This window comes from Pinus tabuliformis, chromosome 9 (assembly GCF_031772625.1).
Source record: "Pinus tabuliformis cultivar Carrire ecotype Pingquan chromosome 9, CPIR1, whole genome shotgun sequence".
Lineage (NCBI taxonomy): Eukaryota > Viridiplantae > Streptophyta > Pinopsida > Pinales > Pinaceae > Pinus > Pinus tabuliformis.
The window spans coordinates 646,072,990-646,100,560 of NC_142307.1; the positions used below are offsets into that span (position 1 = coordinate 646,072,990).

At 39.0% G+C, this 27,571-nt stretch overlaps 2 protein-coding genes across 2 annotated transcripts in view; one reads left to right on the plus strand and one right to left on the minus strand.

The window, feature by feature from the left end:
• LOC149150296 (uncharacterized) overlaps positions 1–16,707 on the plus strand; it is a 112,858-nt gene extending 96,151 nt beyond the window's left edge. Inside the window, exons 4-6 of the mRNA XM_089440785.1 lie at positions 15,827–15,871; positions 16,321–16,355; positions 16,497–16,707. Of these exons, the coding sequence (XP_089296911.1) occupies positions 15,827–15,871; positions 16,321–16,355; positions 16,497–16,516 (100 nt within the window). The 3' untranslated portion in view covers positions 16,517–16,707. The remainder of the gene's footprint in view (positions 1–15,826; positions 15,872–16,320; positions 16,356–16,496) is intronic.
• LOC149150297 (uncharacterized) lies at positions 10,757–11,641 on the minus strand. Its single transcript, XM_089445465.1, has 2 exons — positions 11,494–11,641; positions 10,757–11,365 (listed from the first exon to the last, which is right to left on the minus strand). The coding sequence occupies exon 2, from the start codon at positions 11,284–11,286 to the stop codon at positions 10,900–10,902; it is 387 nt and encodes a 128-aa protein (XP_089301591.1). The 5' UTR covers positions 11,287–11,365; positions 11,494–11,641; the 3' UTR covers positions 10,757–10,899.
• Positions 16,708–27,571: the final 10,864 nt, after the last annotated feature.

Below are 27,571 nucleotides of genomic sequence, written 5' to 3' on the forward strand. Positions count from 1 at the left end.
AATAAGAAATATAGGGTGTACATCAAACCCTAGTAGAAGCTAGTTATGTTGTTAATTACGTTGTGATCGAAGCTCATGTGTAAAATCTAGGATATGTATGAAATCCTAGTGAGGAGTCTAACATATGAATTCTGAAAGTTGTTAGATTCATTGATCTGATTTGTTTCTAGGGTTTTCTATATGAAAGAACTTGTCATGTCATTGAAAGAATATTGAAACCCTAGATATAATGAGTTTGATATCTTGATGAGTTGTGGATGTGATTTAGGGTTTGTAACAAAACCTGGGCAAGAAGTTGAAGTATTGAAGTATAGTCTCTTGCTGATTATGTTTTTAAAGTCTAATGCTTCTGTTATTATAAGAATTTGATATGGCTAACTTCATGCTTCTATAGTTTTGGTTGTACTTGCTATCTAAGTTGTGCATGTACATCATCTTCAAGATGGTGAAGATGATAATAAGAAAAGTTGATATGATAAGCATGATATATGAATGACTCTGATAAAGAAGGATGGAAGCCATGAAAGATTCTCCAATAAGAAGAAGCAGATCTCCCTGGGTTAAGAGGGAGCTTGGATAGAAGAGATCTCCCTGAGATTAAGAGGGAGCCTGGATATCTCCCTGGTTGAGAGGGAGGGCGAGCATATCATAGTTTTGATTGGAGAATGCATTTTGAAGGATATTTGCTACATGTGCAGTAGGAAAGGAAAGTGTATGATTAAGGAATCTTCTATCAAAGATTCGATTAATATTCCTACTATGATAAGTTGAAAAGTAACATCTAGTTGTCCGGAAGACCCTGAAGGTTTGTATTTGATTATGTGCATTTGAAAGTGTACTACTAATTGGGGTTGTCTTTGTACCATAGTTTTAAAACCGGCCGGTTTGAACTGAAAACCAGTCAAACCGGCCGGTTCATTGGGTGATTGAGTCAAAGCGAACAAAAAACCCGGTTCATGGGCCTATTTCACCAAAAATCCACAAAAATCGGCTTAAACTGGACAATTTAGGATGGAACCAACCGATTTATGGTCAAACCGGTCGGTTCCATCCTAAACCAGCTGGTTCATTGCCAAGGCCGCGACGGACCTACACGACGTCATTTAGGAAGCTTCCTGGGTGTTTTGGAGGGAAAGTAAGTGTTGTTTCCCTCCAAAAACACCCTCTCCAATCCTTTAAAAGGAGCTCACCCCCCTCATTTTCCTCACACATCGAATTTGCAGTTTTTGTGAGTTTGATTGGGAGCTTGGAGAGTGTTGAGTTTTTGTTGGAGTAGTGGAACGATAGAGAGTTTGAGCTAAGTAGTAGTCATCATGCCTCCAAAAGTTAAGGATACTGCATGGGCTCATTGTGATATGATTGATGGCAAAATGATATGCAAATATTGCCAAAAATCTATTGCAGGAGGGGGTATTAACAGGTTCAAGCAACACTTGGCTGGGATAGGAGGCCATGTAAAGCCATGTGGAGCACCAAATGAAGTAATAGGGCATATTAGGGCATAATACCTTCAGAAGTTTGAGACTCAAGTCACTGAACCAATAGAGAAGTTTGTGACTCAAGCAGTTGCAAAGTTTGGGAGTCGAGACTCAACTGAGTTTGATCATGATGAGAAGTTTCAAGTGATAATGTTGATCACTAATATCATATATGTAGATTTGTAGTAGGCCAGTGGCCCCATAGTTTGTAGGCTTTTTTTTTGAACTCTATAGGCCATTTAGAGCCTCATTGATTATATATTTTGTTGTTGATATGTATTGCACTTGGTGCCATTTTGATATATTCACCTTTACATGGTATATATATGAGCAAACTTTGCATATTTTGTGTCTATTGGTTTGGAATCATGGTTTTAAATCTTAAAAATAGTTTTTTCATTAATAAATAATTATTTCATGTGTTTTTTTAAAACTAGTTCCTAACCAGTCCCGGTTTGAAACCCGATTTATTAGGTGGACCGGTCCAGTCACCGGTTCCGGTTTTTAAACTATGGTTTGTACAGGTAAATCTGTCGAAGTTTTGATAGCATGCTGGTTACCGATCAATTTGATTGGGAGAGATTTGTTGTCCTTGATTTGTTGGATCAAGGACTGTTGAGGCTTTGTGAGTGAAGCATTGCCTGGGAGGACATCTGGCCAACACTTTGTGTTGATGTCTAGGTCCCGAAGTTGAGAAGGTGGTGTTGGTCATAGAGCTATTATTAGAATAATGCTATTTTAATGTTTAATGCTCATTTATGTATTTTATTCGGATAAGATTGTCTGTGATCTTATTAGCAATTTCTTAGTAGAAATTTGTTGTTTCTATTTCCTAGTAGAAACTTGCTGTTTCTGTAAATACATTTGTATTATTTATTGAGCTTCATTGCTCATTGTAAATCAATTCAATTCATTCATTGATTATGGTATCAGAGCTCAGGTATTTTTTTTCGAAATAATTTTTCATAGTTTGAAAAATTTTGTGCTTCATTTCGAAATTGCTCTCTACTGGATCGATACATTATTATAGTAGCAGAGAATCCACTGTAATAGGCAAAGGCTGATTTCGCCAATTTCTTGGCCTAGATTTGATAATGTTTGCATCGTTTTTTTGGCATATACGGAGTTGTCGGTGTCGACTTCTGTGGAGCATTTTTTTTTTTTAAATTTAAAATTTTATTTTTTATTTTTATTTATTTATTTATTTTTTTTTTTCTCAGCTTCCATTTGGGACACTGTTAAAGGTACCTGCCCGGACACGATCGATCGTGGTTGCGTTGATTGATTCAGCGTGCATGAATTGGCAAAACCCTAGCTGTTCAATAGTCGCGGCGTTGGGCGATGGCAGAGAAAGATTAAGCCCTTGTGGTAATCATCAGCTTCTCGATCTTCAGAGTTCCCAGATCCGGATTCTGGAATACCCATCTGCTCTTGCGGGATCGAGTCACGGGAGAACCACAGGCCGTGTATTCAATCGCACTTGAAGAACCCAAGTGTCAAAGCTTTTTTTGATCATTGCATCACGCAGTAGGAACGCGAGTTTCTTCGACCGGAAAACGCTTTTACAGTTGTATGCGAAGGTGGTGAAGATGGTTCCAGTTTTCTCTCTTCGGTGGTATGCAGGAATGATGTAAAATTTTTCCGGCGGTCGATTCAGTATTTACTACCTACTGCGTGTGCTCTTGTGAATGTGGTTTTCTAGTGGAGGCCAATGAATTGAGAATAGATCTCATCCATATTGATTCGGTGCAGGAGGCCAACGGTGTGCTCTCTAGGAGCCTGCGTTTTTTTTGGGGTCAAAATTTACTGAGAAATCACAGTTCGATTGTGACAGTTTGTGCCAGTTTTGTCCTTGTTTAACGCTCGACTTAAACGTTTGCCAACAAAGATTTCTCTCCCTATGAAATATTTTTCGATTTGATTGAACAAAATTTCTTTTCCTCTGAAATATTATATCAATTCATTGATTTTGTGCTAAATTTCATTGTTTGAGCACCTGTCAAATTTTGTCTGGATCAGCCGGCATCTGTATTGAAATCCGTGTCAGACTCCTTTGTTGTTTTCTGTCTTGGGAAACGTGCAAATGGCCTCGCTAACCAACCTGATGTTGGAAGGTAGTCAACGCTTTAATGGCACCAATTATAACATCTGGAAACAGAGAATGTTGACCATTTTTGAATATAGGCGTCTTGACCAGCTCGTTTTGGGCAAAGAGCTCAGTCTTGGTACACCTGGTGCAGATCAAGATAAGTTTGATGATCGAAATCGAGAGGCTGTTATGCTTCTCAAACTCTCTGTGACTGATGATCAGTTACCACAGATTCCTTCCGGCAAGACAACTGCCGAAATTTGGCAACATTTGAAGGAATTGCACGAGACATCCGACAAGAGCAGAGCTTTCTTTCTAAAGAATCAGTTGTTCTCCATCATGATGGACGAACGTATGTCTTTACAGGAACATCTTAACAAGATTAAAGACATTCGAGATCAGCTCGAAGCCATTGGTTGGACCATGGAGGAAGAAGATATGGTAGTCATCACTCTAAAAAGTCTACCAAAACCTTATGAGCACTTCATAGAAACACTCAACATTACCTCCACTAATGTTGATCTGAAGTTTCCGGAGTTATGCACCAAACTCCTACAGCAGGATCGATGGAAACAACAGTTTGGTAATGGTGCTTCATCAGCCTCCTCAGAAAATGCTTTTGTTGCCAAATATCAATCCTCTCAGTCCTTTCAGCAGAAAGGTTCTTCTCAGCCTTTTGATCCTGCTAAGAAGAAAAATGTGCAGTGTAATTACTGTCACAAGTTCAGCCACATGAAGAAAGATTGCCGACAGAGGATTGCTTCTGAACAGAAGAAGCAGGGAGGGTCTCATCAGAAAGCGAATGTTGCAGAACATTCCGAGCAGAAGGAATCTGCCTTTTACGCCTTTATGGCTAAGAGGTCCTTAGATCATGCCCCGTCTTCTGCTTGGTACATTGACTCTGGTGCATCACGTCATTTCTCTCACAGGCGTGACTGGTTTACTGACTTCTCATCTTTCAGTGATTCCGTGGTATTCGGCGGAGTTGAAGAGTACACAGTGGTTGGTTTACTGACTTCTCATCTTTCAGTGATTCCGTGGTATTCAACGGAGTTGAAGAGTACACAGTGGTTGGCAGAGGCACAGTTCAGATCCAGTCTGATGGGCGCACACTCATCTCCCTGAATGTGTACTATGTTCCTGGTATGGAAATTAATCTGCTCTCTATCAGCCAGATTATGAGGAACTCTTCTCAGCTTGATGTGGTGTTCAATGCGCACAAGTGCTCCATTATTGACAGGGAAACTCGTCTTACGGTTGCTGTTGGCCTAGAGGATCATGGCCTATACAGGCTTCTTGACACTGGTGATTCTCCAGAAGTGGCTCTAGCAGCTCATGTTTCTCCCATTAGCACTCTGTGGCATTAGAGATATGGGCATCTAAACATTCAATATCTCTCTCAGCTATCTCGGGAGGGACTTGTGTCAGGGTTACCTGATATTCAGACTCAGCGTTTGCGAGTGTGCGACGCCTGTCAAGCTGGCAAGCAACATCGGTCTTCATTCAAGAATGGAGAATCTTGGCGCGCATCTAAGGTACTCCAGTTAATTCATGCTGATATTTGTGGTCCTATGAATACATCTTCAGTTACTGGTTGCAAATATTTTTTGCTTATTGTAGATGATTTCAGTAGAAAGATGTGGGTGTACTTTCTAAAACATAAATCTGATGTATTTAGTATCTTTCAGAAGTTTAAGTCCTTAGTTGAAAAAGAGTCTGGCTGTAATATCATAACTCTTAGGACAAATAACGGGGGGGGGGGGGGGAATTTTGTTCTTTTGCTTTCTCCAACTTCTGTGATACCCATGGCATCAAACGCCAATTAACTACACCCTACACTCCTCAGCAGAATAGTGTTGTCGAACGTCGCAACCGTACGGTTGTTGAAATGGCTCGTTCCATGTTACAACACAGGAGTGTTCCGAACAAATTTTGGGCTGAAGCAGTGTTTACTGTTGTCTATCTTCTTAACCGATCACCTACTCAGGCTGTTAAGGGGAAGACTCCAGAAGAGGTTTGGTCTGGCCGTAAACCGAAGATCAGTCACCTCAAAGTGTTTGGCTCGGTTGCATATGTTTGGATACCAGCTGTTAAGTGCTCTAAGTTGGATTCCAAAAGCCAGAAACTCATGATGATAGGGTATAGTGATCACCACAAGGCCTATAGGCTGATAGATATAGACACTGATCGTCTTATCTTCAGTCGGGACGTAGTATTTGATGAAGACAGAGGGTTCTTTCAGTCTCCTCCTTCTGAGCAGTGTTCTGAGGATCAACCTCATAGTGTTCTTCTTCCGTTAGGTCCACCTGATGGGAGGGATGATGCAGCATCAGTATTTGATGATGCACTACCTGAGTTCCCTTCGGAAAATAATCCTCCTCTCACTGCTCCTGTTGTTCTTGAGCCTCCACCATCTGCTCCAGATATTGGTTCTTCTACTCTCCGGCCTAAATGGTGGGCTAAAACTATTAGTGATCTCCGGGATAATGAGCTCCTTGAAGGTAGAACTTCCAGAAATAAGAGCAAACAACAACCTACAATAAATTTTGCTCTTATGGCTAACCTACACAGTGTTTTTGAGCCTCAAATCTATTCAGAGGCTAAGGGTATACCCGAGTGGGAACAGGCTATGGACGCTGAATTCCAGAGTCTTTAGAAGAATCACACTTGGACCCTTTCTGATCTTCGTGCAAGGAAGAAGCCCATTAGCTGCAAATGGGTGTATAAAGTGAAATACAAAGCTAACGACACCCTAGACAAGTATAAGGCTCGCCTTGTTGCTCGAGGGTTCTCACAGAAGGAAGGCATAGACTATGAGGAGACCTTTGCTCCTACAGCCAAGATGAGTACCATACGGCTCGTCCTTGCCTTAGCAGCTCAGTTCAATGGGAAAGTCCATCAAATGGATGTAAAGAGTGCTTTTCTGAATGGTGACTTACAGGAAGAAGTCTACATGACGCAGCCTCTAGGATTCAAGGTTGCCAGTCAAGAACAGAAAGTCTGTAGATTAGTCAAAGCACTCTATGGTCTGAAATAAGCCCCTCGGGCTTGGTACATGAAAATTGATAAGTAGCTAACAGATAATGGCTTTCAGTGGAGTCCATCTGATGCAAACCTGTATATCAAGCATACTGGTGATGATATTCTGTTTGTGGTTGTGCATGTGGATGACCTTATCATTACTGGCAGTTCAGCACATTTGATCCATGGGATCAAACAGGATTTGTGCAACACTTTTGATATGACAGATTTGGGACTTCTTCATTACTGTTTAGGGGATGAAGTCTGGCAGACTGAGAACAACATCTTTCTCTCTCAGTCCAAGTATGCTAGAAGTCTTGTGGACAGGTTCAGAATGCAGGATTGCAAACCTGCCACGACTCCTATGGAACCAGGGCTCAAACTTTTAGCTCAGTCATCCTCACCACTTGTGGATGAATCTTTATTCAGGCAATTAGTGGGCAGCCTCATCTACCTTACTGCCACTAGACTTGATATCAGTTTTGCAGTGAGCTACATTTCACGCTTCATGACAGCTCCTAAGGCTGATCATTGGATAGCAACGAAGCGTGTGCTGCGTTATGTGAGTGGCACTCCTGATTATGGACTTTTGTACACTCGGAGTTCAGATCCTACACTCAGTGGTTACACAGATTCCCACTGGGCAGGTTCGGTTGATGACCGTAAATCTACAACTGGGTATGTGTTTACTCTGGGATCTGGCGCTGTCACATGGACTAGTAAGAAGTAGCAGGCAGTGGCTCTCTCCTCGACAGAAGCAGAGTATCGGAGAGCAGTTAAGGCATCTTGTGAGGTAGTTTGGCTTCGACGTATGCTTGCGGATATGCATGTTTCCCAGGCAGGTCCTACTCCCTTGTTCTGTGATAATCAGGGAGTGCTCAAACTCGCTAAGAATCCAGTCTTCCATGAACGAACAAAACATGTGGAAACCCATTGTCACTACATTTGACAGCTTGTTGAAGACGAATCCATTCAGTTGTTGTATGTTCCCACAACGGAGCAGCCAACAGACATCTTCACCAAGCCCCTTGGTCCTGATAAGTGTGTAAAATTTAGGGGGCCTATAGGTGTTGTAATAGATTGATCATTAAGGGAGGGTATTAGAATAATGCTATTTTAATGTTTAATGCTCATTTATGTATTTTATTCGGATAAGATCGTCTGTGATCTTATTAGCAGTTTCTTAGTAGAAACTTGCTGTTTCTATTTCTTAGTAGAAACTTGCTGTTTCTGTAAATACAGTTGTATATTTATTGAGCTTCATTGCTCATTGTAAATCAATTCAATTCATTCATTGATTAGCTATGACCTCGGATACACACCTGGATCCCTGGGTTGATGGTTAGTAAGTAAGCTTAATGGTACCTAGAGAGGCTGAAAGCTTGAGTCCATCTTAGTCCCATCCGGATAGATTGCCCTGGTCAGGTATCTAGTCTGTGGCATTGCGGTGCCTAAATTGTTGAGAGACCAATGGATAGATTGCCCTGATCAGGAATCTAGTCCATGGCATTGCGGTGCCTAAACTTCTTTGTAGATGATTTGTTTTGAGATCTTTCATGTACCTCTTTGTTTATATGTAAATATGAATACCTCCCTAGTTAAGAGAGAGTGTTGAAGAATGTAACTAGGTTTGGTCTTCATAATTTGTACTTGAGTCAAAATATAATATATTTGTCAAAAAGAATTTATTATTAATGACTTGTTAAAGCATGGGTTTCATGCTTGGGTCAATTGTCATAGGTCAAGCCTCCATTGTAGGCTTTAGGATTGAGTCAAAGTCTATCTTGTCACGTTGAAATCCTCCTCCATCAAAGTCTCCTTCTTGTCAAATGACTCATCATCAAGTTGACTTCCGTCAATAATCTCATGTCGGCCTAATACAGTGACACATCTCTTCATATGTTCATGTCGGTTCATTTCAATATGGAAACAACTATATATAGGTGTATGAACTTCGCTCAACAATCACAGAAAGTAGCTCGCAAAATTTCAGAGATATGTTTCAGTACTACTTCAGAAATTCGATGCTATTATATGAGCTCGGGTTAATTACATAGATGATCTCACCAGACAGGTTTGGAAATCACAGTGGACAATTATGATGCTACCACAGTTTCGATGCTATTACAGTGACCACATTTCGGTGATATTATAGTGAATATATTTCAGTGCTACTACTGTGAATATCTCGATGTTATCACAGTGATGAAGTCTCGGTTCTTCAGTATCTCGGTGCTATCACAGTAATAAAGTTTCGATGCTAGTGCTATCACAGTGATAAAGTTTTGATGCTAATGGATAAACTTCGATGTTATCATAGTGGACAACTTTCAGTGCTATCTCAGTGAGTAAAATTCGGTGCTATCACAGAAGAATGGTTCAAAGATCATTGCTATCTCTAGATACAAGTTCGGTGCCATTGCAAGGATCAAAGTGTGAAGAGAATGACTGTTACAGGAGCAATAGAACTGAAGAATGACAAGGTTGACTTGATGGATGGAGGTAGTCTCGAGTCTAAGTTGTAAGGGTCTTGGTCGTCTCATCTTGAATCTACTGAAGGAAGAATTTTGACCAGGTTTTCCCCTAGAGTGGGGTTTTATCCTAGTAGCGTGCCTACATCTTGTGTTCTCTTCTATTTGTTGCTTGGCATTAGTCTTGATGATAAGAAAAGATAATTCGAAAGAACAAATAATAATAATGAAAAACATCACAAGATAATGCCATAATAAGAGAAATCGTTTAACTGTCACACTTTGGATTTCTCAACAATGTCGACCTTCGCTTCCATCTTGAATAGGGACTATGACTGGTTCACTACACTCGAACTAGATTGTTCCTTTTTTAGGTTCTTTCTTAGATTCCCTCTCTGCTTATTCTTGATCCCCTGGTTTCCTCTCCAATCCAACCTCTATGTTAGAACCTCCACCTTCTTGGAATACCCGAGCTTATTGGTCAAGGCCGTAATGAGGAGGCTCACATTATGGTTTATATTTGCGGCTTGTGCTTCCAAACATACAAACCTCTCCTCTGTGGGATCTTGAGGATTATTAATAGATTCATTGACCATGGTTGGGGTTTTATGACTTTCAGCTTAACCAATATTGATCCCTTGCAGCAACCCACAATATACCTTAAGAAACCTGTTCTAATATCAATATCATTTGTAAATTTCCATGGATAGTCCACTGGACTGTTTGTCACAATGGATCTACTAAAATATATTTGAAAATCCAAAATCTACACTGAGGGTTTATTTCTCCTTAAATTTATGGATTCATTAAATACTTTGTTAAGCTTGTGCATGTAATAGATAAAACATGGAAAATAGAGAACAACGAAATAACTCACTAACCACAATGGACACATGATATGATCTAGGAAACCCTTATGTGGGAAAACTTAGTTGGAAGGTGAGGCTGCTCTGCTCTTTCTCTGAATGGAAATTGATACAAGTACAAAGGAATGAGACATGTGGCCTTTGGGTTGCTATAGTACACAAAACCTCTCTAATTGCTCTCTCTCTCTCTCTCTCAATCCACTCTTAGCTACTTTGCTCATCTATGGAACAAAATGCACTCAAATAGAATGGAACACCATCTCTTCTTAGTGGTCTGGTTATAACTCAACGTGATAGCCTACTAGTAGTTAAGTTTGACTTCTTCAATCCTTAACTAGAGTTACGATAATGACTGTTCTAGAGTCTTCTTCACAGCGCCCATGTGGCTAAACTCTTTTCCATGAGTAACGAGGGCTGACATGGCGGCCTCCTCAAATTATGGTGGTTAATTTTGATAGTTCAACTATTGGGAGGCATAACATTCTCATATGATCTCTATTGAGGTGATTCTTGTGTCGTTGGAAATGTATAAATGTGTGGATTATGGAATTTAGGTCCATAGAAAGGCCCGGACCACAAAAAGTGGTCATTTAAAGCAGTGTTGATAATATCGGTATCGGGAAAATATCGGCGAGGGTCCAGAAAATATCTTATCGGCGAAAATATCGGCAAATATCGGCAAGCATAAAAAATGCATAATATATTCATTTTTTTTCTTCAGATTTTTAAACATATAAAGCAATAACAACATGAAATAAACACATTGGCACATAAATATGAAGAAAACACTGATATATATGATGTCAAATAGAAATGATATATCAAAGGCGATACCAAATCCTGCTGATCCCTGATAATTGTCCATTCAAGGACTCAAATGTGGAGAACCAATACAAAATAACATCACATATATAAAAGTATCTCATCATCATGAGTTACATGTAGCATAACAAATAAAACTAGTAGCTATCTATCTACTGCCCTCTCCCCCTTTTACGGGAAAACATGATGGGCTGTTTGCCAGGCCTGCCCCTAGTAGTAGAAGGCCCTGACCCTGCCTCTGCACCTAATGTCAAATAATGAGTGCTAGGTATGGAGCTATGCTCTCCTATATCTATAGCAGATGGTGTTGATGCTGATGCTCCCGCAGTGTCCTCCTCCTCCTCCTCCTCCTCCTGCTCCTCCTCTAAGTGCTGCTGCTCCTCTGACTCCGAGTCCTCCTCTTGCTGCCCCTGCTCTAATGGATCATCTGCCACTGGCTCTAACCATGAAGGTGACTCCTCCAATATGGGCTCCTCAGACTCCACCCTCCACGGAGACAATACATCAATATTGTCTAAGGAAATGGCATCTGGATCCATTGGTGATTCTATTTGCCTCACTCGAAGTCGGATGTTGTAATGCACATACACCAAATCGTTGAGGCGTGCGAACTCCAACCTGTAAGAGTGTCAAAAAAAGTAATGAGTCTTGACTCTTGACTCTTGACACTTGAAGGTCATAAATTAAAAATTAAAAATTACAATAAGTGTAATTGCTCAACTGAAGGCTTGAGTTCAAAGTTATACCTGTTGCGCTTTTTGGCGTGTATTTTCTCAAATACACTCCAATTGCGCTCACACCCTGAAGAGCTACATGTTTGACTCAAGATTCGTATAGCCAATTTTTGCAAATTTGGTGCCCTTGCACCATAGCTTCGCCACCAAATATCTACAACAAAATAATGAAATAAAAAATTCAAAAACTTAAAAGTTAAAACATAATTAAATTTAAAATTCTAATTTCTAATGAGTGATGACTTGTCACTTACGTGGCATGAAGAGGGTCCTTTCCCTAATAGCATCATCAAAGCCAAATAGGCCAACACAATCCCGATAAGACTGTATCTCACGATTGATTTTGCTACGAAGCTCAGGATCAGGTACCATCCTCTGAATACAGGAATGGAGCCCTTCCATCATCTCGCCATCAAAATCAAAGTTGCATTTGTATGAAAATGCGGGGTTGAGGAAGAGTGCTGTTGCATGAATGGGTCGATGAAGCATCCCTGTCCACTAACTAACAATCACATCCCATAACATCATCTGCCTATCAAGGCTAGCAAAACCCTTGTCTGCATAATAGGAACGAATGGCCTCCTTGGCCCTATCCATGCCCTCATACAAATAAGGCATTGCAGGCTTCTCTCCATCCACCAATCTAAGAACCTTTACTATAGGTTCGCTAACTGCACATGCTTCTTCTACTCCATGCCAAAATGTCTTAGAGTACACCATTTTTGCAATGGCTTTCCCATCAGGTCTCCTGTTGTATCTACAATTACGCCAATCATCAGACACAAACATTTTCTTCAACTCGAACTGACATCGAAGCAAAGACTGAAGAGTGATAAAGGTTGTGGCAAAACGTGTGATGGCAGGACGCTTCAACTCCTTGTTTCTAGTGAACCTCCTCATAAGGCTAAGAACAAAAGCATGGTTATAAATAAACTTGGGGATGCTCCTAGCCATATCAACTGCCTCCTTGATGAAGGAGAGTTTCCCCATATCCTCAAGCAACAAATCGAGACAATGCACTGCACATGGAGTCCAGAACAATGTGGGATGCCTCTCCATAAGCATTCTGCCGGCAGACACATAATTAGCTGCATTGTCTGTTATGACTTGCACCACATTCTGCACACCAATCTCCCGAATGAACCCATCTAACAACTCACATATTGTTGCTGCATTTTTGATATGTTTTGATGCATCCAACGATTTAATAAACATGGTACCTTTAGGACAATGTACCAAGAAATTTAGAAGGGTCCTACACTTCCTATTTGTCCAACCATCAGACATCACTGTGCATCCAGTGACTTCCCATGTCTTTTTCAACTCCGCCAATCTAGAGTTGATGTCCTGTTTTTCTGCTTGAAGAATTGGCCCCTGCAACTCCTCATATGTGGCACTTTTGTACCCTGGGCCCACAACAACAATAGCATCACACATTTGCTGCCAAAATGGATTGGTTTTTGTGATGTTGAGAGGTAAGTCGCTCCAAAAAATACACCTCCCCATGACTCTATCTGCTTCTTGCTTCTCCTTTTTAACAAGTGATTTTATGCCAGGTTGTGCTCCAGCTCCTATTCGTGGAACAAAAAATGATGACCTCGCACTCACACTAGTAGTAGCATGTGATGGTGTGCCAGTTGTGGAGCCCCTCCCACTAGGGTCACTAGGCCCACTACCCTCAACACCAAAATCAGGAGAAGATATCCCAAAAGATCTACCTGCACGTTCAGCTTTGTTTCTTTCCGCCTCTTCCTTCTTTTTGTCCTTTTCTTCAATTGCCTCAAGAGCTTTTTGTATAAGCTCCGGACTAGAAACTGTACAAACCCCAACATCATGTCCACTGAGTCTAGCAAGATGGTATTTCAGTCGTGTAATCCCACCTGTCATCTTGGTCCCACACAATTTGCATGTAAGATATGCACGATTTGTCCCACCATCAGGGCTCCCATACTCCCAAAATGGGTCCAAGGCTTTTGGCATATTTGTATTTTGTAGTGGGCTAACTCAAAAGGAAACCTAGAGCACCAAAAAAAATTTGGAATTAGTAACTTAATAAGTAATACAAAATTACAAATAACCACATCATTTTACAAAACAGTTTTAACTTTTTTTGCTACATTATTTGCAAATTTGCAATTTTGCAATGGGCATGAAAAAAAGAGCAGACTTAAAAGTTAAGAGGGCAGTGAGCTTGTATCATGCAATAATTGCCACTTTAACCAAAGATGCCAAGCAATGAAAGAGCCTAACAATGCAAAATTGCAAATGATATGCCAAGGAAATGAGGTGACTGTATATCACTTATTATATCACTGTTACTTAATTAATAATTATACCACTGCTGTAGGTGCATTATTAGACCTCGGTATTCAACGGTTTCAACCTCCTAGCAGTGACCTCTTTTGTATTTGTATTACCTTGACAGTGATATGAACCTGATGATGACTTGACAATGATACAGGCCTGATATAGATGTGACACATCACAGTGAGCTTGACTCTCCTGACAACAATGATCCTCTAAGTAACTCGATGATGATGTATGGCCATAATAGTGGCATGGAGAGTTTCTTAAGTTAATAGTTCCAATCTGATGTGAAATAGAAATGGATTTTCAATCTGTTTTAGTGAGATGAAGATCAGCCATTTACTTCAATTATTATTCAAAATGCACTTCAACAAGAAGGTAAAAAAATTGTCATGTGAAGGAATTGTCTAACTGTTCTATTTTTTGGACCTATTTTGGTCATATATTCACTGGTTTTGGTCATGATTTTACTGATTTTGGTCATATATGGATCAAAAAATTAGAACAGGTAAACTAGTTCGTTACTTAATTATCCACTGTCCAGTATTTTCATTCCATTCTAATCTACTGTGAAGCTGTTTCTTTTTCTCTAGGAATAGGATAGCCTTCCCTTCCATCACCAATTGAAGAATCTTAACAGTGGTAATAATTTGACACTAACAGTGATCTATGATGGCAGCAATGAAAACATAGTGACAAACCTTGATGACTTGTGCAATCTTTTGAAACAGATGTAGCAATTAATGTTTGGAATATATGTTTGTTCTGAGCAGTGAGAATCACTATGTTTTGCAAAGAGTTTCAATGCATCTCTCTCCTACACACTATGATGATAAATTTAAAACCCTTGCATTTTGAAATGGAAAACAAAAACCAAGCAAAATGATTGTAGGGAAGAATGAGATGTCTCACTGTTCTTGGCACTTGCAGCTTAGAGAAATCTTCGTTGTTGGTGGCAAATTGGCAATAATGGCTATGGAACGTTCAAACCCTCCTTGGCAGCAACCACATTCCTTCTCCAGCACTCAGAAAAACAAAATGACATGAAAAAAACCAAAAATCGAATTTTATAGGCCGCGCGGAAAGATTTCACTGTCACCGGGCGATATTTTCCGTCGTCGCGCGATATTTTCCGAAATATCGGCGATATATCGGAAATCGCGCGATATTTTCAAAACCATAAAATATCGCGATATTTGGTCGGCGATATTTCGGCTCGCCGAAAATATCGCGATATTTCCGAATATCGCCGATATCTCGGCGATATTATCAACACTGATTTAAAGCCTCAAAATGGCTCCTGGAGTTTTTTCACCCCAAAGTTTCAAAACTAGGATTGCCAGTAAAAATGACCGTGCAAGCTGATTTTTCTAAATTTCCACTCTATAAGCATCGAGGTGGATGTCAAACAATATATTGATCCAATTCATATCATGCATGCACCTTGTCTTTTTAATGCTTATTTTGGAAGGATTTGTCCTAGGTATACTTTACACATTTACTGGGCATGTTGCATATCTCTACTTTAAGGGGTCACATAAGTCCAATTTATGTGTGCTCCTGTGTTTCTGCTCCTATTGCCCATATATGTTTGATAACTTTTATGCCTTCCAAGGCGGGTGTGTTTTTGCCTTAGTGTTTGTTTGGATCCAAATTTGTTATTCGATATCCTAACTTGTAAACCTTATATCTGATGAAAGCTGTCTTTTTGTTAACCAAAAAGCAAAATTACATATTGTTCACTACGAACAGTTTCCTGCTATTTAATACCCTAGATTGCCAACTTTGGCATTGACGATATCTTTCTTGATGTACAGAATGTGAAATCCAAGATTTGGATGCTTTTTCAGAAGTAGAGTTTGTAACTTTGGTTTTACTGATGTAGAGTTTGCAGATATAGAGTTTATAACTTTGGTTTTCTGATGTCCTTTGAGGCTCCAATGTAGATTGTTTTTTGTAAACTTCTGCAGAAGTGTGCTTGTAAAGGCATTATTAATAAATGAAAAGAATTTTAATCACGTTTCCTTGATTGATGCAGATTGAATGAAGAAATGAAAGGCATGGGAAGTTTAGCAGCTCAACTGTATCCTTCTCTTGGTTTTCTGAATTTTCATATATGCTTATATGGTTTAACTATTGCAACTGTAACTAAATAAAAACATATGGTTAACAGCTGAAGGAGAAAAAGGCAATAATGTCAAAAGGTATAGGTAAACTTAAAGCTAGAAAATGAGATGAGGCTCTTGAATGGAAGATTTTCTTTAGAAGCTATAAATGGAAAGGAAAGTGAGGGCAGTGGCGAACTGTGATGTTGGAGAGTTAGAGGGAGATACGAATTTTAGACTATAACATAGGTTTGGAAATCATTACAAAATATTTTGAATTTCTTAACAATTTAAAAGAAAATTGTTGAAGCAAACAGTGGACAACTTAGATTCATTAGTGACACACTATCTCCCTCGCACGTAGAGTTTTTAACCCCATGCACAAGTGCATATCTAATTTGATGCCTTCATTGTTCTTGGCTTGTAGATTCGCCATGTTGTGGTCATTCTTTGATCTGAATGGTAAGTGGGATTACTATGTTTCATGCAGTTGCATTGTTGTAAAATATTTGTCTTCAGTAGAGACTTGCATGTCTTGTAATAAGGCAATTCCTACAATGTTATATTGATTTGTGAGTTATCTCTGATTCATGTTTCTTGCAGGCACTTTGCATGTACAATAATTTGGACAGGAATCAATCTCTGATTTGAGATTATATTGAAAGATGATAATTATATGTTTCTCTTTGCACAAGTAATAAACTTTTATGAAGTTTAATTTTGAATATTTTACTTGGTTAATGTTTTGAAAGCATAAAAAATTATTGTAATAAATCCTCTATTCAAATTCAACATATACGTATGCATTGATATCTTTCCAGTCATATGCAAACTGTAGCTATATAGATTTTAGAGAAGATATATAGTTTTACGTAGAACTTGTTCATCACCGTTGGAGCACTTCCTAGGCACAAAACATATTAAGCATGAAAAGGACACTTGGTTATTTCTAGCTTATGCATTTCACTAAAAGACCAATATTTTATGTACGCCATATTTTGTTGTTTTTTTATTATGTAAATATTATAGTTAATAATTTAACTAGACCAAACTGCATGACTTTCTATACTAGTAAAAATCCTGACTTTAACCAGCTTTCAAATGTGTTTTCATGAAAGACCTAAACTCTTTTCGAATTGTTATGCCAGAGCATAAATGTTCATGTCAAATGTTTTTTCCTCTACAGAAAACCAATTTGATATACTTAAATTTTATTTTCAAGTCTACGTTTTGTTGGAAACTTTTCCTTTCCTTGACAAGCCATTAAACATATGTCATTTTGGTATGCATTCTTAAAGCTATTTTTCCTTAAAAATAACTCTTGACGCAAATGATTAGGAATTTGGTTGCTATGGATTCACGTCTTGTATAAATTCTGTAAACAATTGTCCATATCCATTTCTAGAATTTGAAATCCCATGATCCTCTTTATAAGGTTGTTTTTCCATTGAAAATGTTGCAGAATGTTGGAAACACTGAGAGGGGGGTGAATCAATATTTCACTTCAATTAGTTAATTTAATCTTCAGAGCATTGATTAACATTAGCATGCGATCAAAACATCAGATCAAAACAACACTATTCAATAATGCACAACATCAAAGATAGTACACGAGATTTTTAGGTGGAAGCCCTTCCAGAGAAAAACCACCGAACACTTTTAATATAGGTTTTTGAAGATTACCTCAACAAGAAGCTCCAACTTCCAAGATTCTCCAACAACAACTGGAAGGAGGCTCCAACCCCTTGATTTATCAGCTTCAACTGAAAGGATGCTTCAACACCTTGGTTTACCAGCTCCAACTGGAAGGATGCTCCAACACCCTAGTTTTATCAGCGTTGATTGAAAGGATGGTTCAACACCCTGCACAGGCTCCAACCTGCCCTAGCACCACCCTGCTTCCCTGAAGTGTTCTCAGGCTCCAATATTAATTAACATTAGCATGAGATCAAAACATCGGATCACAACAACACCATTCAATAATGCACAACATCAAAGATAGTACACGAGATTTTTAGGTGGAAGCCCTTCCAGGAGAAAAACCACCACACACTTTTAAGATAGGTTTTTGAAGATTACCTCAACAAGAAGTTCCAACTTCCAAGATTCTCCAGCAACAACTGGAAGGAGGCTCCAACCCCTTGAGTTATCAACGTCAACTGAAAGGATGCTCCAACACCTTGGTTTACCAGCTCCAATTGGAAGGACGCTCCAATGTCGTAGTTTTATCAGCTCTGATTGTAAGGATGATTCAACACCGTGCACAGGCTCCAACCTGCCCTAGCACCACCCTGCTTCCTTGAAGTGTTCTCAGGCTAAAACTAGAAGGAGACTCCAATCTTTGTCTTGTACCACCTTGCTCAACAAGCGCACCACGATTTCATCTCATTTTCAAATTGAATCCACCTATGCTCAAAATCAAAATAATTAATATCAAAACAATCTGTTGAATTTGTCTATTTGCAATACTAGCACAAGGTCGTCAACATAAACAACTTCCTCGGCTCAAAAGATCAAACCCCAACTTCAACAATTGGATCCACTGCTGCTTAACATGTATATCTGTTGACAAACCCTAGCAGTAAAGAATCAAACTAAAACCAGTCTGACCTATCATCTCAGACCAACAAAGTATCACTACTCAATATGAAAACCCTACCTCATCAATTTCATCATATTCTCACTGGCAAGCATCATAAACCTCAGCAACACTACAAGCAACAATGTATTCAGGAACATTGCATACTTGAAAGTGAAGCAGCATAACATTGATCAACCATACTTTGTCTCTTTTATCAATGACATAATTCTAGCATCAACATGTCACCATTTTACTTTGACCAGCAACTCACTCTAGCTCAGCAATACATCTCTCTGCATCCTCTGTACCAAGTGGTTGGTACACTCTATAATACAATTGAGTACATATAACTTTTCCCATAACACCTACTGCAAAACCCTAGAAACAACCAAAACAACTATGCTTGTCAATCGGCCATCCACAACTCAAACATATCTCGACATGCACACATCAACAACACTCCCACTGTCATCACCAGTAGCAGCGTACATCTAGCATCAAAATGAAGGCTCCCTGCAATATACAAACCCTAGCAGTTGCAACATATAGCTTTTCTGCTGACTTTATCAATTTCACTCATGATCAGATGAGGAGCCTCACTCAACTATACAATACTTTCATTACGACACAACAATGCAAGGCTCATGGAAGAACACTATCAGTAACATAAATTTTGTCCTCTTAGAAATTAGCAGTCCAATACTCTGACCTCTCTACTGTTGGAAAAGTAACCAGGTTCGGTCTTCATATTTGTCTTTGTACTTGTATCAATTTGTATTTAAAAAAAAAGAATTTTTATTCAAGCACGGGTTTCATGCTCAAGTCTAGTTAAAGCATGTTCTTCATGCTTTTAGGGATTTTTGAGTCAGTTTTTAAATTGAGTCAAAGTCCATTTGGACTCTTTCTAAAGAAAATGAAAGATTTTTTTTTTGAGTCAAAGAAAGTCAAAATAGTCCTCCACAAGGCCAAGTCGTCCCTCCAGATGATCAGGTTGGCTTGATGAACAAAGTACAAACATGACCTTTCATAGTCACAAACAAGTATATATCGGCGTGGATCCTTCACAGAATAAGTTTGTTCAAGTTTAGAAGCAGAAGATGTGAGTTTCTGTAGCTAGTAGATGCGAGTTTCTGTAGCTTGAAGATGCAAGTTTTTGTGGCGTAGTGATGCAAGTTTTTGTGCTAAATTCCCTATGAGAAGGAGCCAGATTTCTGTGGTTCAGCGCTCTGTATAGAACCAAAGATTTTTGTGGTGGCGCAGAACCTGTGTATTAGTTCGAATTTCTTGTGAAGTGGAGTTTGTACTCAAGCTGGATGTTTGATGGAAAGAAGTCTGTAACAGAGAAGAAAAGTTTCTGATCAAATTCAAATTACAAGCTACAGGAAGAACAAAGGATCATGACAAAGGGAGGGCTAACTTGGAGCACCTGTGGAGGTATTTGTCTCGGGTCTAGATATCTCATTTGATCTGATTCTATAAGAAGGAGATTGTTTGGGTTTTCCTCAAGTTGTGGGGTTTTGCCCAGGCATGGAGCCTACATCTTGTGTCTATTGTCTCTTGTGATCTTCATGTTTATATTGGTAATTATTTGATGAAGAACAAGAACACAGAATTTAATAAGAAGCTGGCAACGTTCACAAATAATTATCAAGCTAAGGAAAATCAATGATAAACTTCACCCCTCTTGCTTTTCCGACATGGTATCAGAGCTAAGGTTGGTGAAGGAGGCCGAAGATCATAGATTGTTGGCAGTATAAGAAGGTATAAATACAAGAAGGATCCAAAGTCTGATGCAATTCTGATTATGGAAGTCTTTATTTCTAAGTTCTGGGCTTATTAATCAATCCAAGTTCCCTTTGAAGAAGACCCTGATTTCAGGCCAATAGTATGGTTTATTCTATGAGATGGCTTACATATTGAATTATCTTTGTAGAAAGTTTACAATGGTTCGCTACATTCCTTGAAGTTATACGCCTGTGGTTATCATCTATCCACATTATACTCTATGGCTTTGTCATGATACAGTGACCAACGAAACAATAAGACAATAATGACTTGATACTCATGCTTGCAAGTAACCGTGGTATATATATGAATCTGTGACTAGGCATCCTATGATTCTATGGAAGCCAGTGGAATACAATGGCTCATTTTCTACAGTACATTTAATATGGCACGTTATAGTAGCATGTTACAATGAGCGCATATACGGAGCATCAACTCATCTACAGTGATGTTAACTCTTTAAAGTGACATTACCTCCATTCTAATACAATTGGTTTCATAAAACTTTTGAAGGATCAAGTTCTCAAGGAGTAGGCTGGATCTTGTAATCTAGTCATACTCATTGAAGGATTTGCTCTTGCAATAAAGTAGATGTGAGAATAGGATCATCTTGATCATAGAATCTCATAGAGTTACAGTCCTTGTAAAGGCCAAATAGGCCTAGTAAGGCTACAATAAAGCACTTCATCATAAGAAAACTTCTTAAGAAGCCACAAACCTCAAGGAATTCAAGCTAGGAGGAAGGAAGATAAATGGATGGTTTATCTTTTCTTAAATACTGGTAGATTGATTTCATGTGAGGTTGTTCGTGAGGATTCTGGGCACATGTTTTTTGTGGCATCTCTGTGCACAGGTCGTAACACTTTCTGAAGATTTAGAGAAGACCGAGACCCTGTTTTATACTAGAAAGGTGGCTGCAAGTCTTGTGACAAGGCCAGAATAAAGCATTGAGGTTCTGCGCAGAAGTTTAGGGCCAGAAGAGAAGTGACCGCAGACTTAAAAATGACTGAGGTGACTCTAGTTATGGGTGCTGCAGAGTTCTGGTAATCAGCCAGAAGACATCAAAAGTGTGACCAAAACCATGGAGCTTTGGAGGATATGGCGTGTCTCTAAGGAGCTATGTTGTGTAAGTTTTTAAATGTGCTATGGTGGCAAGGCTTGTCCTTAAAGGTTTAGGACAATAGTTCATGTGCCCTAGTTAGGGACTCTTTTATGCAGGACAACCAAGTAAAAGATAACACAACTTCATTTGTTTATATATCTCTGTTCAGTACATGGAGTAAGGATACTGAATCATCCAAGGGAGGCCTAAAAGTATAGATTCGTTGACTATAGTGCCTCAAGGTATGTGAGCTATTATGTGGTGTATTAAATAAAGGTTAAATTCTCAAGGTATTGAAAAAAAGAGTGGATAAGAGGACTTTCCTGAAGTGAACGAGTTTAGAATTAATTCGTGAAGAGAAGACTGACCTACGTGGAGGTTTAGCACAGAATTTGGGAGTCTAAGAAAATTGTTCTTTGTGAACTATTAGAGGCTTAATTCTACTCTTGCTGATGAAAATGCATTTCTGAAAAAGATTGTCAAGTCCAATAATCTTCTTTATATTCCTGTCGAAGTTCAAGTAAAGGGTGAGTGGGTTTCTGTTGATGCTTTTATTGACACGGGTGGTTCCAATAATCTTGCTCGTCCATCTCTTTTTAAAGGTTTATGGAAACCTTTACAACATATTTTGGTGTCCGAAACCATTGGAGGTTCGGTAAACCTCACTCACTATGTTGATAATATCTCTTTAAAAGTTGGGGGAAGTATTGTAAAAATCTCTGCAATTCAACATTATGATGCCTCTGCAAGTTTGTTTTTAGGGATGCCATTTATCAATTCAGTCTTGCCTGTAACAATCAGTGAAGATAAAATCATTTGCAATATAAAAAAGAAAGCAGTTGCAGTCCCAAGGCTAACTTTAGCAAATTCTGAAGCAAGAAGAGAGCAGAGTCAAAAGAAGGTAGGTATAAAGAAAGCAAAGAATGAGTCTCATGATTGGAAAGAGGTTTTGCAAAAAGGATTGGAAAAAGGATTAGGAACTATGGGGTTTCTAAAATCCATGCTCTGATAATCCCATGGTTCTGAGAAAGTTCTGAGATACTAAAGTGTTCTTTCAATACACTGAGAAGCTCGAACTTGAACTTTCTTCTGACATCTGCCATTTTTGATTTCCCAATCAACAAACGGTTGGAACAGTTCATATTGTGGGAAAGAGTCAGTAGCTATAAAATTTTCATCCACTTGTTGTAGGAAGGCGGTATCTAATTCTTCAAACAAATCAGGAATCCGGAGTGATTTCAAAAAACGTTCAACCAATTCATTCATATTGATTTCCTCAAGATCTAGCATTTTTGCAGAGACATAAACAACAACAGAGAAATCAATTCCACCAATTATTTGATAATAATTCAAAGTCTTTAAAACTTTGATCATTTCTTCTGTGTAGTGACTACTCCATGTGTCATCAAGCAGTTTGAAATAAACTTTCACTTTCAAGTTTGGCATAGGATAAACCTTTACCAATTCTTCATCAAGATTTAGAAAAACACCAACATTCTTATGTTGCCAAGCTTGGCATCTTTGAATCCGTTGGTTTCTTCTCAATCGTAAGCCAACCAACTTTTTAATTTCTTGAGTAACATCTAACAGGAATTCCAAATTGGAAACATCTGTTCCACCCATCCACCAATCATATACAATACCTGCCATGCGTTTCTCTGCTAACAAGAAGATTGAATAGTTATCCAACTTTGAGACTACTTGCATCTGGTAAAGAGCGCCAATCCAGACTCTGATGGATTCGGCTGGATTCTTGGATTTATCTAGATCTAGAACATAACCAGATGAATTAGTGGGAAACAAATCTTCTTCCACTCTGGGGTATTTGGATTCTTTAAATACATTTGCTTTTTGGAGTGATGGCATAATAAAGGATGGAAACAAAGTAGCAACATTTTCTAAAGTAGCCAATTCACTTTTGTTCTTATGGACAATAACTGGTTTCTGCGTTTCTATCTTGTGTCCAACTTGACCACTGGATTCAGCTACATTTTCTTCTTGGGATTCACTAGTATCCCAATTTTGAGGCACTTCTAATGTTTTAGAAAATCTCGGAGGTTGAGATTCTCGTTTCTTCTTTTCTCTCCGTCTTCTTTCTTTTTCTTCTCTTTTCTGTTTGTCGGCTTGTTGTTCATCATGCAATAATTTGAGATTGGCAAGGATTAATTCACTCTGACAGCCTAGATCATCAAGTACTTCTTCGGCATGTGCACACCAGGTGGTCAGATAATTACTGATCTGGTAAGTCTGATCCAATTCATTTGTATTCTGTGCATTATGCTCTATCAGGGGAGCACAGTCAGCACGAGTGGCTGGTTGTCTAGATGATGAAGAGGTTGTACAGAACTTTGTACGAGGAGGCCACTTGCCACCTTTGACAAACCGACGATTGGCATATTGCCATTCTTCAACAGCAGGAAAATGGCCTATACGATGCATTTTATTTACAATAGGAAGAAAAGGTTTTGACTCAGGTATGTACAACTCAGTAGATGACAACTGAGGCTCAGAAGGACTGACTTCTTCGATTGTGGACAAATCATTACTACTAGATGGAACTTCACTTGGAGCAATAGGAAAGACATATCTTTTTGGCCTGGTTACTGGTCGAGGCGCTTTTGGTCTTGGAGGAATCAACTTTACTTGGCCATTATCTATAGCGACTCTTTTTAATTTTGACTCAGGCTTCTTTTCATCAGCGATGGATTTGTATTGGAAATACCAATTGCCGGGTAATTCAGCAGGGTCATATAAAACACCTTCAACCTGGGCATTGGATAAACCAACTGTGACACAGTCTTTTAACATAGGTTGTTTCAGCTTTGGATGGGCAGTGTTTGTCAGCTGAAATGAAGCTTGTCCTATTACAGAAAGATATTCGCTTTCTTCTGCCATAGTTAGACCTTGAACCCCAGTCAACAGTTTCCAACAATCTTTTAAATGAGCATCATTTAAACTAATAGAATAATCAGGATATATCGTCCCATATTGACATCCTGTGGACAGATTTCCCATTATGGTTCCAATCCTAGCATTATCATAGGATTGATGACGAGTGTCGAACAGTTCAGCAATGCAAGGGGTATTTATACCATGACGAAACAATGGTGCTAGACCTATCCTTATACCTCCAAAATGAAGATAGAAATATTTTCCCTCTTTGGCATACTGACGGAACTTTTTAATTTCATCATCAGAAAACAGATTTAAAGCAAGGATTTGAACAGATGGTCCTGAAATCTTTATTGTAATTTCTACCTCTTTCAAAAAATTCTTTCGTTTCAACACAAAAGTCATAGGCAGTTTATAAATATCAGTAGCATGCAAAGCAGGAGGAGTCCAATTTGCAGGGTTCTCAACTATCTCATGACTTTCATTTTCAGCGATTTCAGACTCATTAGACCTTGATGAGACTTCAGTGATAACTTTGCGATCAATGGAAGAGAATGAGCGTAAAAGATTTGCCATGTTTTATAAACTAAACCAGAGGCCGACTAAAGGAGCTTTTATCTACTCAGCACGATGTAAAACAAAGATGCTTTTCGAAGGCTGCCTGGCTTTCTTTAGGCTCTGTCTATAGTTTATAACTCAGAACTAGAACAAGGCTCTGATACCACAAATAAGATGATGATGGACTCAGTAACTTACTTGAACCACTGAAGTGGACGCTAAGGTGAAAGTTTCTTCACACACCCATCCGCCAATCATATACAATACCCGCCATGAATTATTGTACTAAGAGAATATTGAGCAGACACCGTCATGACTAAGTAATGTCAGACAAGGACCCTCAATTATTCTCATAAGTCTTATAAATAGGTGTGTTGAAGATAGTTTAGGCATCGTGTGTTTGAGTGTGAGTATATGTTTGTATTGTGAGCTCTCAAAGACCAGAGACTAGCAAGCTCTAATCTTGAGGCTTAATTTGGTATGTAACATTATTGCTTGAATTAATATTGAAGCCTGCTGGGCCGCCTGTCTGAGGACAGTTCTGTTCCAAGATCATCGTGAAGAGTGAGATTGTAAAGCGCGTTGGAGAAGCGAAAGGGTCGCGTTAGTCCGCGTATATCTCAGGTTGATGTGAGGAAACTTTCGCCTTAGCGTCCACTTCAGTTGTTTGGTATGAAGCCCTAAGGATAATGAATACTAGAGGTTAATCAGTGTTGTGTGGGCTGATGTGTGAATGCTCTAAAGAACGTTGAATAAGGAGATTATTTAGTATGGGCTATTGAAAATACCCTAAGTTGTGTGACAAAAGGAGCAATCTTGTCACAGTGTAAGGGCAGCCCTAGAAGACCCTGTGAACAATTTCTTTGGAGCAACATAAGTATTGTTGCAGAGCAGAATGACAAACCCTAGTTTTGTGATTTGAAGCATCAGCGAGTTGAAGACCCTATGAGTTGGCAATCTTGGAGGATTCGAACAAAAAGTAGAGGGAAAAATCATTTGTGACTATGGAGTTGTGTTAACTAATAGAGATTGATTGGAAAGGTCAGCTAGGTTGTATTGAACAATGGATTGGCTAACCTTGTAATAATCTTGTATGTTGAAGGAACTGTGTGATGGATTATCTTCAAGGCAGGAAGTAGTGCAAAAAGTAGAGCAATGTAGGAAGTAGTGATGAACACTATTGAAGATGTTGTGGGTAAAGACCTCAAGAATAGGATAATGATCTGTTAGGAGGCTTAGCCCTTTGAAGTTGCATGAAGAGAAACCTTAAGTAGTAAGAGGGTTGATAGAGGAAAGCTACAATTACAAGTAACTGATGTAAGAAAAGTATGAGTATTTCTGACACAAGTTGAGGCTTGTTGATAAAGTCTCCCTAGTTGAGAGGGAGTGAGCATGGATTTCCCCTCTTAGGTTGAGAGGGAGTAAGGTTGGACACTGGTTCTTCCTGTGTCATGTACTAGGCCAGGACTAACAGCCGTAAGTCTAGTGCATGTGTTAACTTTAGATAACATTTTATTTGCTTAGGTCAATTATTTCAATGTTCCTTATGAGTCCAATTTTTATTTCCATTTATTTCTTAGCAATAACATAAACCATTATCTCATTGATAGTAATTGAAGAAAGAACATAAACATCAAGCGTAAGAGACTAGCCAAGACAAGAGGGCACAAGATTTTGGCTCAAGCCACGGAAAAACCCAAAGATGGGGAAAACTCTTGGTCAATTCTTGTTCTTATTATAATCAAATGATTCGCAGATAAAGAGAGAGTACAATCAAAGTCAAAATTGACTTGTCAAAATGATGACTCGTGCCCATGTCAAAACACCAAAGAAACTGCCTAGACAAGTATGCAATTTTGCCTTTGAACAATAGCAGACAAGTTCTGCCCTAATCAGTAGTTAGCAGTAGATATAAGATAATCTACCAAAGTAGCTGGACCAAATAATGCGGCTTCCTTTGCTAAATATCATGGGCCCAAAATCCGTCTAGTGCTAGGAAAATCTCTGAGATTATGATAGACCTGGTTAGGGCACATGCCATCCCTAACCACCCTCATGACAGGCTCCAAACACCTTTGCTGATCCTCCATGTGACTGCGGCCTAGGCAAAACTGTCTTCTAGGCCTCTTGGTCTTCTTCAAGCAAAAATCCAAACCTGTTGTAGCTATAGGAGGGACTGTGACTTGCTTGAGAGGGGCTTCTTGTAGATGCGGTCAACCTAGAAGAGATTTACACATCATAGAAAAACACCCAAAAACACTCCATCTCTGTGATCTGCCTCAGGGATAATTCAGATCTGCAAATAGGAGAAAGATATGCCTAGGACAACCCTCAAATAAGTCTATACTTACCGTTAACATACTCAGCCTCCTGCCTAACAAACTCAACCCCATCAAATAGCTCATCCATAACGTTAACCATGCCCTTCCTCCTTTGTTGGGGTCATCTTCCTTTTGCGACTATTTCAGAGAGAAAATATGAGTGATGATGTATCTTGAATAGACTACTTATATCCTTCATGGGTAGGCTGACTTGGTCAAATGAGGAGGCAAATTCAAATTTCAAATTTTCAATTTTTTCCTGCCTTGATAAGGTCATGCATCATAAAATTTCTTTTGAATAAATAAATATTTTTCCTTATCCAAATTTAGTTATATTTAGGTTGATTTTTGTCCTCTCGAAAAGAGGATTTCAAATCACCTTCATCAAATGAGCTGTCCAAAGTGGAAATTTGGCCCTAGTTGCCAATTTTAACACTTC

Coding starts and splice junctions, on each gene's coding strand:
- LOC149150297 (XM_089445465.1), bottom strand. CDS start 11,286: ATGGATCCAGATGCCATTTCCTTAGACAATATTGATGTATTGTCTCCG.